Below are 16,295 nucleotides of genomic sequence, written 5' to 3' on the forward strand. Positions count from 1 at the left end.
TTATCTTATCTTCCATAATGCTCCTTGAATTTACGTGTACACAGGACACACTGTGTTATTTACAACCCGGTCCGAACATAATATACTGTAAAACATACATTAATGTAATCTGGGATTTTTATTGTAATTTATAATCAATTATGATAGGTGTAATACGTTTGCACGGGAATTTGTTTATCGTTTGTGAATCAACCATTTTTAATTATTTCCGCTTTATCTTTTAGGATAATTTGTTCCTTGTTCATGACAAATATCCTGCGAAACCTTTATAGCCATCAGGGCCGTAACTAGCCCAGAGCAACGGGGAGTGGGGGGGGGGGGTCTCGGGGGTGCGGTAAATTTGACTGACCATGTATAATCTATGGTCGTTTTTTTTCACGGTGGCGGGGGGCGACGGGCCTCAAGGCCATAGATTTTATTCTAATTTATGTTTTAAATTTCTAATATCAGTATGGATAATAATGAGTAAGAGGTTCAGCCCGTGTAAGTATCATAATGTCGCGGTGGGGTAAATCATCGGATTTGATAATTATTGTGTTTGCATGGGAACAAAATTCTCAGTCGAATTATTATTTTAATTTCTGATGACCGTCCTTCCGTCCTGATTTCGTTTCCAGAGCATATTTCATTATCCGTTCAATAAATCTTTTTGACACTTTGTAGGAACTTCAAACTATTATAGTATTTTATTTTGATGTATAAGGGGGTTTGGACGGCCGATTGGTCAACGCGTGCGCGCTGTATCATAAGGTATGTCATTGAGACAACTGGCGTGGTTTCGATTCCCCAGTGGTACCTGACAAGGAGTAGGGTTGCCTGTCCAAACTCGTGGGTTTTTCTCTGGGTCCTCCAGTTTCCTCCCACTGCTAAAGACCCCTACGCGCAAGCGAATTATTGAAATAAAATTTAACCATGTGTTAGTCCCGAAATGACCTAGTTTGTGTCGAGTGAACGTTAAGCCCATCTCCCCCCGCCTCTCTCTCTCTCTCTCTCTCTCCCTCTGTTAACAGAAGTTGATAAACAGCGTAATGAAACTTTAATACCGCACTCATGGGCGTAACATATCAGATCGAACCAATTCAGCCATTTATTATGATTCAAATCAATGAATTATTTTCAAAATGGCGCGCTAACAGATATATAAATACAGCAGAATCTGTATTCAACGGCCACTCAAAGAAACTTGACTGAACGTATAACTGGATTTTCTGATATCAAAAAGAATGTTATGCATTAGAACCAACATTTAAAACCCTCAAGTTGTATTATTCTATGTTTTGATGGGAGTTTTTTTAACTCTTAAATTTCTAATTCTATAATCAATAAATACATCTAAATCCCCAAGAAATATCAACGAGTGATCAGCACGTCCACATGTGTATAATGTCTTTACATCGATGTTAATGGTTACATATCAAATCGTTCTATTAATTACAGATTTGTAAATTTTAAATGGTTATAACTTACGATAGTATGGAGCAATTTCAATATCTTCAGTCTAACACATCAATACCTTTAGTCCAACACATTTATTGTAGCAAGAGTACTTTATATTTACAGTATTGTTACACATTTTCATTTGAATTAATTGCCATTTGTCTCACGAAACCGTTTTAAAATATTTCATTTGTACAATCTAGAATATTTCACAGAAACTATAATACATATTCACCCCCATATTGCCGTTGGGCTTTTCATAATTGGTGGAGATGGAATGAAAGAACTACCCCGACGTCTGTCGCCGTATTTGAAAGGATTGTTGGCACTGTAGCCTGGTGGTTTTTGGGGCATCATAGCTTCGTAGGGAATGGGGTTGCTTCCAAAGTTCGGAGGAAGGTTGTAGTTAGCTTGTGGTAGGCCTTCATTGTTGGGAGTGTTAATATTTTTGAAATTCATGCTGGTTAAAGAGATGTCCGCGCCATAGTTTCTCGGATTGCCAGCTCCATAATACGGATTCCTAGCAGCAAAACTGGGATTCATTTTGGGAGGCTGGTTGTTTTGAACGTTATTTGGAGCTCTGTGCGACATGGACCCGGGTGGTGTTCGGCCATTATATGAATTTCCACCAACTTGAAATGGGGTTATGTTTGCCACGTTTCTACGATTAGCATACAAAGGGCGATTATTCATGGCATAATTCGGATTGTTCATTCCATTTCCCGCTGGAGGATTGTTCAGTGCGAAATTGGGGTTGCCTGTTGGAGATCCGTTCATTACAAAATTTGGGTTGCCCGCTGGAGGATTGTTCATTGCAAAATTTGGGTTGCCCGCTGGCGGATTGTTCATTCCATAATTTGGACTGTCCGCTGGAGGTCGGTTCATTGCAAAATTTGGGTTGCCCGCTGGCGGATTGTTCATTGCAAAATTTGGGTTGCCCGTTGGCGGAATGTTCATTGCAAAATTTGGACTGCCCGCTGAAGGTCGGTTCATTGCAAAATTTGGGTTGCCCGCTGGCGGATTGTTCATTGGAATATTTGGGTTGCCAGCTGGCGGATTGTTCATGGCATAATTTGGATTGATGACTGTTGGGCGGTTGTTGGTTTCATAAATTGGAACGGGTGCTGGACTTCTGGCGCCATATTGCTGGCGGGGGTTGGTGACAACATGGCTAGTAGGAATAATGTAGCCGTCACTGTTGAGGGCGTGACCAGGTGGTACTGGAGTGCGATAGGTAGGTTCATACGTCTCTTGGTATGGTTCGCTTGGCAATTCAAGTGGATCTGCCATACCAAACAGTTCTGTAATTAACACAATATCACAATAAAAGTAGGTATCACAAGGCAAACTAATTGGGTTTTCATTCTAATTAAACCTTAATGTTATTATCGTACTGTGACGACAAGATATGGATCGATTGCCAATTAAATGTCTCCATTACCAAAGCATTGTAAGTCTTTAAACAGGTTTTGTTTGGCCTGGATCTATAAAAATATACCTTTGGACCGAGGTTAAGTCGAATAAATCACTATCAAATAAATGAAATGGGGTTTAACGTCCTACTGTTCTGCTCCTATACTGGGCTAATGAAGACGGGCATACGCCATACAGTGTGCTATGAGGGAAATTTTGCCCGGGCAGCGGCACTATCGCCTACTATATCGAATTCCAACTGCCAAGGGATCTTTTACGTGCATTCCAATGTATACACGGGACCTCGGTTTTTCGTCTCATCCGAAGGACTAGACAGCTGTCCTTGTCAGGCCCTCCGTTCTGCACCACTGACAAGGGGAAACCACGTCGGAAAATCAAGATGAACTTTCTCGGCCAATCACTAGCTATCAAATAATACGGAACGCTATGGTACAGTGACTGTTACAGGGGTCTGTTCAGCATGTTCTTATAAAATTGAATACATTTTTTGTAGCATTGTCAACATGAAGTAGTCTTGAAAATGTCCAAGAGGCTATGGTCTAAAGGTCTAATCATCAGGTCTGTCATTGAGTCAAGTGGCGTGGTTTCGATTCCCCGCTTGTACGTGACAAAGAGTATGGTCGCCTTCCAACCTTGTGGGTTTCCCCTGTGTCATTCAGTTTCCTCTCACTGCTAAAGACCCCGGCGCGCAAGCGAAATATTCAATTAAAATTGAACCATGTGTTAGTTCCGACATTACCTAGCTTGTTAAACCCAAACCCCATCCTCTGTGTCGAGTCGAGTTTCTGGTAACATCCCCATCTCTCTCTCTCTCTCTCTCTCTCTCTCTCTCTCTCGTGTAATCCTAGGGATGATATATTTTAATATTCTTAAAGATATAACATGTAGACCAACAAAGTGCCGAGTAAATTTTGAGTACCTGAATTGTGATGGTGGTGCACTGTACCTGGTCGATGGTAAGGTGAGTATTGTGCATTCACAGAAGCTTTCAACATTACTATAACCATCAATACCAACCTTTTCATTTTTATCTAGCAAATAAACGGAAAAATACAAGATACACATATTTTAAAATGATTAAAACAAACAAATAATCAGAGGTAGTGTTGAATGAACATTAACATTTACATCATAAAAAACAAGACCATCGCTACAGAATACGTCCATATTCCTGCTGTGATTGATATGGTACTTTTTAAAATGAAGAGCATGAAATACGGAATGGCTGCAATGACTATACTATGACAAGAGGCAAAGAAGGCTAAATATTAACAAAACGTTGCTTTATAAAGAATAAATATGCAAATTTCCAAGTTGATCCACTCAGAATTGCAATCTGTAGACGATAAACATAAAAATTGGGCGTGGCTCTGCCTTTGGGGGTTGGATATGGAACAATATAAAAAGGGTACAATCCTGTACTGAAATGAATGATATACTGAATTTAAACAAAATATGTTAACAATTGCAATCTGTAGAGTATCCCGTCTTCATTAGCCCTGGTTAGGAGCAGAACAGTAAAACGTTAAACTCCATTTCATTCTGTAGAGTATTTACAGACAAAAAAATAACAAAAAAGTGGGTGTGGTACTACACCCTTGGGGTTCGGGACATTCACCAAAATATGTAGTTGCTATCCTTACGGTATACAGAATAAATATGCCAAGTTCCAAGATAATCCATTCAGAATTTCAGCCTGTAGACAAAAAACACCAAAAAATGGGCGTGGCCCTGCCTCGGGGGTTGGACATGAACGAATATAAATAGGTACAACTGGGGATCGGGCATGCACCAAAAGCAATAGGGATCATCCTTAGGGTAGAAGGAATAAGTATACAAAGTTTCAAGACAATCCATACACACACACATACCGTCCACATGAAAGGATCTTTCCTATAAATATGCACCCTCAAGTCTCATTCTTTATTACGATAGATAAACTGGCTGATCGCGACTCCGTCTTTATTACGTTAATTTGCACTAACGATAAACCCGCTTATTCTGACTCAATCTTTAGTACCTTAATTTGCACTTACGATAAACCCGCTGATTGTGTTAATTTGCACTCTAGAAAACCCCACTGAATCATTGAATTTTGGGGTCTTGGGGCCGATTTAGGGATAAGTAGATAAATGTCTGGAATGCAGAATATTTATCCCTGGTAACCCTACAGACGCCATCCAAGATTAGCAGTTAAAGAATTGGTCATCATGTTACCACTATTTTACCAACACACCATGGTAAAATTCCACACTCAATATACTTTCTGCATACTTTTTGAATCTATTTGTAGTAATATAATATATTGATAATGTATCGATCGTCATTCTAATTCTCAATGCCTTAATCCACGCTAAATTTAATTAAATTGGATCTCTATTACTTCTAGGTGGAACTTGTTAAAGAATCGTCTTTCACAATATTATAGTCAAAATCGCTCAAAAGATTTCACATTTGTTTAAAATCGACTGCTCCAGTATCAATAGTATTGAAGCCGCTAGATCTTCTTGGCTTTGCGATTGTTTAATCTACACTTCGTTCTTTGTCGAAGTATCGCGTGTGTATCTTCTTTGATTGGCATTTAGTAATTGAACATATTAACACAAGGTACAATTTTATGGATACAAAATTACTGAGTTTAATACTAAGCAACGTTTGGACGAGGATACTCTCGTCTTTATCAGGTGGCAAGATGGATTATCTCAGGCATCAGATCTCGAAAATACTTTTGAAAACCAAACCTCAAACCAATAACCTATCCAAATCCAAGCAGCTAGCACTAAAAAAATTGAAAGCAGACTCCAATATCACCATCATCCCTGCTGACAAAGGTAAAGCTCGTCGAAACGTCGCTTAGTATCAAACTCAGTAATTTTGTATCCATAAAATTGTACCTTGTGTTATCGCGTGTATAGTTTACTAACCAGTTGGAATTGCCCTACGTCATACAGGTTTGTCTACATCTTGGTTTCATGATGCATAATAAATAACGTACGTACATAACACCGCCCCCCCCCCTCCACGAATAGGGATAAAACTAATAAATTAATATTCTAATAATCTACATGTATCTATATTTTCCACTGGTATCTGCTTGTTATATAAAAGTCAGCTTTGTTCATACTTGTCATGTTATATAAACTTGAAAATACAGGATAGAAGATTTACCGCCAGAGCGAGTTCTTATATCACTTATGTCACATTCCTCAATATTTAACCTTCCTAATATAGACCGTGGTCAGTCGTGCAGGACCAAATGACAGAGATTCACCCTTGAACAGTTAGAACTCTTGACAACTGTACTGGTGGTGTGCAGGCAAAATTTCCTTCACAGTAAGCTGCATTGGGTAGGCCAGTTCGCATTAGCCCCAATGATACAGGAAAGAGAGAGAGAGAAATTGGGTTTAACATCCACTCGACACAAACTAGGTCATTTCGGGACTAACACATGGTTCAATTTTATTTCAATAAATCGCTTGCGCATAGGGGTCTTTAGCAGTGGGAGAAAACCGGAGGACCCGGAGAAAACCCTCGAGGTTGGACAGGCGACCCTACTCCTTGTCACGTCAATGGTGCAGGAAGGTGGGCGTAAAACTCCCATTTCATATTTAATACCTGTGTATTGCGACCACGGACAGCACAATTTAAACCTGATAATAAAGCCCAGCTCACAACCCCGCCGTACGTGCTACTACGGTGGGAGTTTTCATAAACCCGTGCGTGAAACTTACGCGTCACTTGCGTTTGTTCGGCACCGTAGAAGATCGCAGACTGGCCATAGAGATTTTTGGTCCTGCACACCCGGTTTCTTGCGTCTGGTCTGCGAGCTACTAAATCCCACGACAAACACGTACGGCGGGTGTGAGCTAGGCTTAATTTGTCTTGAGAAACGGGGTGTGCAATTATCAAAATCAACAGAAATTGGATTGAGACGGCACATGCCTCCCTTGTTTTCTCTGAGCGATCTACCTGTCGAATTGATCGCCGCAAAGGCAGTCAAGGCATTTATTAATATATTTGAATTAATTTTGAAACATTACCGAAGACTAAATTTAAACACTTGTTAAAAATCCTGTAGACCATATTCGCTATTTTCCCATTCAACCATATCAAGGGTTTATCTGAATAAACGCCACTTGGTGGCGAACTCGAAAAGTTGGCACCACCGGGGCAATAACTGGTGGTATGGAGCTGCTCGCTAAACACCTGTCATATGGGCACCTGCGCAATGCTAGGTTGTCTCTAGCTGCTCGTAAAAACTGGAACACTGGGCTAGATGGACCAAAATACTGCTGTAAAGAAATGTGTCTCCTCTCCAATTAAGCAACAAATTGATGAATGGGTCGACCTTGTCGGTGAAAGGTCTGAACCAGTTTTAAGATTCAGCCTGCGACTAACGTCACCCAAGAAAACACATCTGTGACAAATGGGAAAAACAAAATGGTATTATAAAAGGAATTTGTCTCACCTGTTTGAATAATTATTTCACAAAAAATAAAATAATCAACAGTGGGTATCCAAGTAGCACCAAGGGGTATCCAAGTTGTCAATCTACAGGATTTTTACGAGATAAATCTAATTCCAGAATTTAACATGAATGTTAATCAGGACAATGTCTGTACCCCATCTAATATATTCTAGGCCGTACATATCCCTGATAAAAATTTGTTTAAACGACCTTGTTTAGAATAAAGAGCTGCATTGCACGGGTCTTAAATTGTAAGTTTGTTTTTTGTGTCATAAAAATGTTTCTTGTTGTCATAATCACTCGTAATGTTTGACACCTGGACGGCTCGTCGTGGAATTGTAACAAATGTGACACAAAATGTATGAACTTTATACTTTTAACAAATTTTAAATGTTTATTTTTAGTTTTCCCCGGGACAGCAACGCAACGAAATAAATGAGGATAAGTTTTAAATTAACTTCTGTAATTTCCTTCAATTTGGAGTTGGGGTTGGATGGCCGAATGGTTAGCGCGTGCAGCGTTGTATCATAAGGTCTGTCATTGAGTCAAGTGGCGTGGTGTCGATTCCCCGGTTGTATGTGACAAGGAGTAGGGTCGCCTGTCCAACCTCGTGGGTTTTCTCCGGGTCCTCCGGTTTCCCCGCAAGCGAATTATTTAAATAAAATTGAACCATATGTTTGTCACCAAATAAACTAGTTTTTGCCGAGTGGACGTTAAGCTACAAGCCCTGGTTTAGCAAGGATGATCCCATATCAGAAGGTACTTTCATTGGTACTTTTGAAGTAAAAAGCTACCATACAAACATACTTCAACACCAATGATTTAAATGAGAACGGGAGAAAGTTCCCGTGTTGTTCATCCTCACCCCCAACACCCCAAATAGACTTCAACATCAGTTATTCAAATGAGAAGGAGGGAGGGGGAGTTTTCGTGTCGTAAATCCCCAAATATACTTCAACACCAGTTATTCAAATGAGAGAGAGGGGGGGGGGGGGTTCCCGTGTTGTAAGTCCTGACTCCACCCCAAATAAAGCACCAGTTATTCAAATGACAGAGGGGAAGGGGGGGGGGATCCCGTGTTGTAAAGTACTCACTCCATCCAAATATAATAAAATAAACATACATTGTGTTACTCTTCAAATTGCCGTAGTCATGGTTTCAGAGAAGCGCCACCCTATTCATTTCTTTCTAAATATGCTTTGTTGATCAACAAAACTTTATGTTAGTAAGATTTTAAAATGGCTGACGTTTATAATCTATATGATGGATTTATACTCTACTTTATGATCTGACTCTTTGCATATTTTAGATTTTGATATTATGATGGGACACGCTCGATAAACAGTATAGACTTAATGATGCAATGGGGTTTAACGTTGTACTTTGCTGCTCCATCAGGGGGATCACGGTGGTTAAATGGGTAAGACGCTGGCTCGCTAACCTGGAGGTTCGGTTTTCGATAAATGCATTGGCCGAGAAAGTTCATCCAGATGCAGGACGGAGGATCTGTCAAGAACAGCTGTCTAGTCGTTCAGATCGGAGCAGAACAGTAAGACGTTAAACCCTATTTCATTGCTGCTTCATGTGGTCTAATGCTGACCAGTGTACGTGCATTGATAGAAACTTTGCCTGGACAGCAGCACTAAGGTCTACTATTTTATTGAATTCCAACTATCATGTTTGTTTTACGTGTACACGGGCAAGTGTAACCCACTTCTATAAATCAGGAGTCCGGGAAATGAAAAATCTTCCACGTGTCACAGTATTTTACTGGTTTGACTTAATACTGAAACCCACGTGTCACACTACTTTACTGGTTTGAGTTAATACTGAAACCCACGTGTCACACTATCTTACTGGTTTGAGTTAATACTGAAACCCACGTGTCACACTATCTTACTAGATGGGATACCTGGGGGGGGGGGGGAGCAGTTGTAGTCTCGAAATAATAGTGATATATCCAATTATATGATCTTCTATTTTGTTTAACAAGATCAGGTATGAAGTCCCACAAGAAAACAAACATTCGGAATAAATGGACCAGAATTCTGCCCCGTGGGAATACCAATTACTGAAACCTTTCTCCTCTGAATTCCACATATTTATTATATGTAAGTACTTCAAACATCATATAGACATTCTATGGGATAATTGTTATGTTGAGAAAATATTTCTAGTTGTAATAAATCTGTATATCGCTGGGTTTTATGTTTCGAAACAAGACGCAGTGATAGAACAATAAATGTCCGCAATAAGTATTGCTTTATGGTCGAGAGCGAGAGGGCCTTATGCCCAAGTGTTTTTACAATTTATTACGCATGCTTTTACAGTGAAATATGTCCCGCGAGTCCAATATTTTACTAGTGTAAATAATGGCAAGTTGCCCGTACGATTTTTTGAAATAATGGAACGCCAACATCAAAGGTTGACGTCACATCTGTATTTTAAACCACTATAGGAACCAAGTTTAGGTCCATTTTTATCGCTTTAAGATTCTCACTATCATATATTTTGTCGCGTTAGTTCCTTTTATTTCCCGGGTGGGGGGGGGCGAATATCTCATTCAGCTAAAATACGATGTGGTCATATAGTATTTATTGTCGACAACTGCACGAGATGGTACATCCCATCCTCGGTATCCCCAATGCTTTGGTTCCGTTCTACCCCACTATACCCTGGGTTCATCCATAGGAGAGATACGTATTCAAATTATCTACTTGCCTATACACTTGATAGCATATAACGACTTGTAACTGTCTGTTTTGACTGACATAAAACATGTTTCCCATCAAAAAGATATGTTAGGACATCTTTTTGTGTACATGTCACTTCTTTCTTCCAAACTTTCTAATAATCCAGCGAACAAGCCGCCATATTGTTTTGAATGTAAACAATGAGGCTAAAACTGGTTTGTAAAAACTACGATCAAGGGCAGGTAATTTGAAAACGTGAATTACGTCATGCAGTGTGCTGTAAGGAAAATTCTGCCCTGACTGTGACATGTCCGCCTACTCCTGACCGAACTCCAACTGTTAAGGGCTCATCCACCAGCGTATACATAGGGCCCCGGGGTTTCTTCCCATCCGAACGAATAGGCGATGGGAAACCCAAGTTAAAGACTCCCGAGAAAACCAGGGCGTGACTCCGCGAAACAACGACATACTATCTTTTAATTAGGGACGTTAAAGGCGAATAAAATGATGCAGATATTTTAGAATATAAGACGTTTGTGTCATTTACCAAGAGGGAAAATTTGCCCGGACAGCGGCCTACTTTTATATCGAATTCCAACTGCCAAGGGATCTTTTACGTACAAGCCAATGTATACACGGGACCTCGGTTTGTCGCCCCATCCGAACGACTACACAGTTGTACATGTCAGCAAAACAAATGGGTTTTAGCATCAATACAAGGTTATTATTCTCAATGGCCACCTTACTTGAAATCTCCCGAGGTAGCTCTTGACAGTAGGGAACCGTTTGATAGGTGGTGACCTTACTTTGAATCTCCCGGGGTAACGCTGGCAATAGTTAAAGGAGTTAATCGTCACGTGTTATTATAAAGGTCAATAATATTATTACGTGGGGGGTGGGGGTCCGACCCTTGACATCACAACTAGTTTGTTGGATATTCAGTGCTTTATAAATAAATTATTATTATTATTAAAAGATGATGGGTCAGTTGGTTTCATAAAATACTATTTAATGAATTATTATAACACGTTTTGTTGTGTACTATTTATTTCTTCAGCCAACATATATATTATTTTAATGACAACAACCAATTTGCATAATTAACATGAATATCTTACAAAGTCTCATTATATAAAATAAGATTCTTCTTTTCTTCTGTCACCTTATTACAGTACAGTCTAACGAAATAGCTTAATAAATTATAACACATGGAAAACAGCTACTGGTTTATTTACGCCACGTTTAGAGAATGCTCATCGAAACGTCGCGTAAATAAATCAGTAACTGTTTTCCATAAATATATGTTAAAGTTTATTAAACTATCCAGTTACTAAATGCCACTAAATGAATATTAAATAGCTAAAGTATTCTGATTTGACCGGGATGGGGCCAATAATGTTGATCTACAAACATTTGACAATAAAATATACTGCCATTACTGTAAATGGTTTTTACTAATGGTCTAAATTGTCCTGGTCAACATATTAGTATCCAAACGGTAGTAATTACGTAAAGTTACTATGACAGCAAGGTGCTCCACCACTATTGGTTGTCTATTCATTTAATAGTATATTAGATAAAGTCTCACTTTCACACTAGAAATGGTATCTTTTACAGATAGCTACATGACTGATTATAATTACTCATAGTCCTGTATAACTTTAACCACTCTTTTATACTTACTAACTTGTATGACTTAATAACAAAACATTTCATTAGTAAAATACCCTGGTTCACATGTGAACGGTATCAGTTTCACAGTGTATGTACTGAATATAAAGCTGGGCCCCGTTTCTCGAAATCTTTAACTAAAGATAAAATCCAAATTTTAGTAGATACTTCAATTTTGATTGGTTAAGCACTAAAACCAATCTAATATTATCCAATCAAATTACTAAAATTTGGATTTTACGTTAGTTAAAATTTGTGAAACAGGCCCCAGGTTTATAACGATCCAGTTCTAATTTAATATTCACCACAACCATCCAGATCGAGGTCGTGCTATTTGATATGGGTTATATCTTCTTCTCCTCTTTTGAATACTATTATAGTTTCTGACAACCCTCAGGGGATTAAACTGGGTACTGAAGACGTATTGCTGGCGTTGTGCTATTTGATAGGGGTTATATCGGTTTCTTGGGGTTTGATGGGGGTTATATCGGTTTCTTGAGTTTTGGTAGTTATAGATTGGATGAGCTATTTGATGTAAGTTGTAATACTGGGTGTTTGCCGACACAGGTAGACCGAATAAATCCGACTCGGTCTCTGAAATTATATAAAAAAAATAAGATAACATGCACTAAAATTAAGTGATTGGTAACTTTCAACAGATACTTAATATTGGTGTTATTTATTCCATTATAGGTAGACAAATACATCCAGTTGCTTAACCGACAACAGGTCGAATTAACTAGAAATACACCTATTGAATAGCAGTGGCTTTGTGAAGATGCTCACCACGAGACATTCATTCTATATATCTTTTTTTAGTAAACACCAATCTGATTAAAATACAGATCTATATTTCGTTTCGTTGTTTTATACTTTCAATGGCCTAAACTACATGAAGTTCTGACCAGTTGTATTGGAAGGTTGCGTCAGAGGTCATGCGACCCTACGACGTCAGACATTTGATTAACCAATCAGCATTGATGTTATTAGTGGATTACCCACAGTTCCGTGAAAAACACGCCTAAAGCTCGCCGTAACAGACCGTTTCATTGGCTTATCCCTGACACCATTCAGAACACGAGTTAAATAACAACTCTTCCAGATCCAAGTGTAGTCAAGACAAGTAAAACGAAATTTTGAACTATAAAAACGAAATAGGATCTGTGTTTTAACCAGATTGAGTAAACACTTGATTTGGTCAAAATGACGTCAGATTTGGTTACAACGATTTCTGATATAGTCATAGTGACATCTGATGGGATCACAGTGACGTCTTATAATGTAGAAAATAATAACAGTTCGTTATTTTACAGTATGTAGATGTTAATACAACACTGATAGGTGGGTTCGTTTTGCCAAATTGCCAACACAGTTCAAATGCCAAACATGCGTACTTTTGATAGATAGTGAAGACTCCGTGATTTACTGTCACGAAATAAAATTGATCCTGAAGGAATGTCAAATTTTAAAATCCAAAAACGCAAGATAAAGTATGAACACATGATATAACTTCTCGGTTATAGCGAAAGAAAATATTTGTAGACATTCCAACCAGGAACAAGTCGCCGTAGCAGGTTTTCCAGAAATACAAATTATGCCTTGCATCAGTTTAAGGCTTCCATTGGGGTATGACTATAATGTTATATCGAATTCCAACTGCCAAGGGATCTTTTACGTGCACGCTAATGTGTACACGGGACCTCGACCGAACGACTAGACAGCTGTCCTTGTCAGGCCCTCCGTCCTGCATCACATGTTATTGATGTAGCTTACCTTCATTATTGCTGGCGACATTGGTTACAGCAACTAAAAACATCAACAGTACTACTTTCATGGTGACCTGAAAATAAAGGGAACTATTTCTTTGTTTGGTTCTCGCGATTAAAGATACATTCCAATTATAGTATGACAAATTTGGCCTAGATGGAAAGTAGTGAAGCCCAATCTTACTAGAAAAGTACTGAATTCCCTGAAAAACACCATTGGGACAAGCAGTGGACAAAAATCATCACTAACTGGGAGCGCTTGTTATATCTTGATCGAATGATTATGGGTTTACACGCACAACAAACTCTGCGTTTAAGAGGTGGAGGTGGGGGGATGGTTAGCGCGTGTGCGTTGTATTATAAGGTCTGTCATTAAGTCAACTGACAAGGAGTAAGGGTCGCCTGTCCATCCTCGTGGGTATCTCCGGGTCCTCCGATTTCCTCCCACTGCTAAAGACCCCTACGCGCAAGCGAATTATTGAAATAAAATTGAACCATATGTTAGTACCGAAATGCTCAAGACTACTTGTTGAAATGGGTTTGTGGGTTACAATCATACAATACTGGGCATACCATCAACGATTATAATACGCAAGGGGTTGTCTAAACCTAACCCTCGGTGAACATGACATTGACTCAATAGCCAGAAAGTTTCGCGTTTAATCCAGGTGGTGCCGAGAAAACTTCCCAGCTTGGTTTTACCCTTATATATAGTGCTGAGAGAGAGAGAGAGAAATGGGGTTTAACGTCCACTCGACACAAACTAGGTCATTTCGGGACTAACATATGGTTTAATTTTATTTCAAGAATTCGCTTGCGCATAGGGGTCTTTATCAGTGGGAGGAAACCGGAGGACCCGGAGAAAACCCACGAGGTTGGAATATAGTGCTGAACCTGGAGCGAGAGAGAGAGAGGGGGGGGGGGTCTTTAGCAGTGCGAGGATACCAGAGGACCCAGAGAAAACACATGAGGATGGACAGGCGACCCTACTCTTTGTCAAGTACAACCGGGTATTCGAAACCACACCACTTGACTCAATGACAGACCTTATGATACAACGCTGCACGCGCTAACCATTCGGCCATCCAACCCCCCTGAACCTGGAGTCTGGCAAGGAAAGGCGTATACAATTTAGCTTAATGTCTCGATCTTCTGTGGCGTATTTATTGGGCAATATTCAAACTATTATATGTATTACAAACAAGAACTGGACATAATCTCATAACTTAAACATACATTATTCAAGAGTTAAATATGCTTATGACAGGTCTCTCTTTGGGCCTTAAATGGTATATAAACTATTAATTAGACATTTATTAAACACACCATTAGGCAAGAGCTAAATCTGTCTATTGCAGGTCTTTCTTTAGGTCTGAAATGTTATTTAAACTATTAATTAGACATTAATTAACTTATTCAGACCATAATCAACTCTTGGTGTCATCGCTAGCCTGCGATATTTACTGGATTAGAATCCGTTTTGCTGCTCTACTTTCATTTATGATTTAATTATGAAATGGATAAACGAGACTATGTTTTTATCGTACTGACTTTAGTAATAATGATCGAGGCTAGGCCGAAAATTCAATCGATAAATTCTCGGTTCAGAGTGGATCAATTTGACTGAAATTTTCAGCAAACTCCCTTTACATTATCTAGTTTTTACCTATTATAGTGAGAACTACCAGCTCTTTATCTAATCTCCCATAATGTATCTTTAACATGACAAGATCATTAACAACTCTCGATACCATCTGGTGGGTCCGATTTTAAGCAGATAAGAACGATTCAGTCATTTAATGAATTACAATAAAAATGGTTAAGCCAGGCTTAGCCTCAAACAACCAGTACGGCGATTAGAATCAGTGCACATATCTTGCCAAACCTTCAAAGGCTAATATCTTCGCTCAAAATAAAGTAATGTGAATGAAATTTTTAATATATTCATTTTGCATTATCTATTTTTGAACTATTATAGCAAAAACAGCCAACTCCTTATCTTAATCTTACACGATGTAAGCAAAGTTAAAACTGATGAATATAGAATCACCTCGACATAAAACCACCCAATCTGATTAAAATACACATCTATATATACTTTCGATGGCCTACACTACATGAAGATCTGAGCGGTTTTAGCGATAGGTCGCGTCAGAGTTCATACGAGCGACTTTTGACCTATGACGTCAGACATTTGATTAACCAATCAGCATTGATGTTACTAGTGGATTACCAACAGTTCCGTGCAAAACACGCCTAAAGTGCGCCGTAACAGACCGTTTCATTGGCTAATTGCTCACACCATACACAACACGTCAATGATAACAACTCTACCAGATCCTAGTGTAGTAAAGACAAGTAAAACGAAATTTTGAACTATAAAAACGAAACGAAACAGGATCTGTGTTTTAATCAGATTGAAAACCACCTCACCTTATATATCACAACCAGAGACTGTGGCGGTGTTGTCTTAACCGATCTTTAAAATAACGTAGTTATCTGTCGCCCTACTGCCAGTAAAATCAAATAAAGGTCTCGCTCTTTTCTTTTAAAGTGTTCTCAAAATGTCACATCGACTTCATTTACGAGATGTTCGTGGCTAAAAATGATATCTGTTTCACGAAACCTCATTAATGCCATCTTATCGTTTACTTCAATGATTATCTTCATGATTTTTATAACCTTATTTTAGAAAACTTTTATGCGCCGTAATCGCTTGTAAACAATGTGTCAGATTTTTATAAAAGAAAAGACATTTGAATAACATTAATATTCTTCCACTGAAAGCCTGTTTATCATTTCTTTCGTACCGTGAATGGTTTGCAT

The 16,295-nt window shown here is 38.9% G+C and overlaps 1 protein-coding gene and 1 long non-coding RNA gene across 2 annotated transcripts; both read right to left on the minus strand.

Annotated features, from left to right (window-relative positions):
* Positions 1-1,526: 1,526 nt before the first annotated feature.
* LOC126822757 (circumsporozoite protein-like) lies at positions 1,527-7,550 on the minus strand. The gene is made up of 3 exons (XM_056101327.1): positions 7,340-7,550; positions 3,791-3,902; positions 1,527-2,738 (listed from the first exon to the last, which is right to left on the minus strand). Exons 2-3 carry the CDS (start codon positions 3,894-3,896, stop codon positions 1,669-1,671), a joined length of 1,176 nt encoding a protein of 391 aa, XP_055957302.1. The 5' UTR covers positions 3,897-3,902; positions 7,340-7,550; the 3' UTR covers positions 1,527-1,668.
* Positions 7,551-11,317: 3,767 nt separating this feature from the next.
* Positions 11,318-16,046, minus strand: LOC126822762 (uncharacterized). Its single transcript, XR_007680991.2, has 3 exons — positions 15,903-16,046; positions 13,477-13,543; positions 11,318-12,297 (listed from the first exon to the last, which is right to left on the minus strand). It is a non-coding gene; the product is annotated as an uncharacterized LOC126822762 (long non-coding RNA).
* Positions 16,047-16,295: the final 249 nt, after the last annotated feature.

Source organism: Patella vulgata, chromosome 5 (assembly GCF_932274485.2).
Source record: "Patella vulgata chromosome 5, xgPatVulg1.2, whole genome shotgun sequence".
NCBI classification, from domain to species: Eukaryota; Metazoa; Mollusca; class Gastropoda; family Patellidae; genus Patella; species Patella vulgata.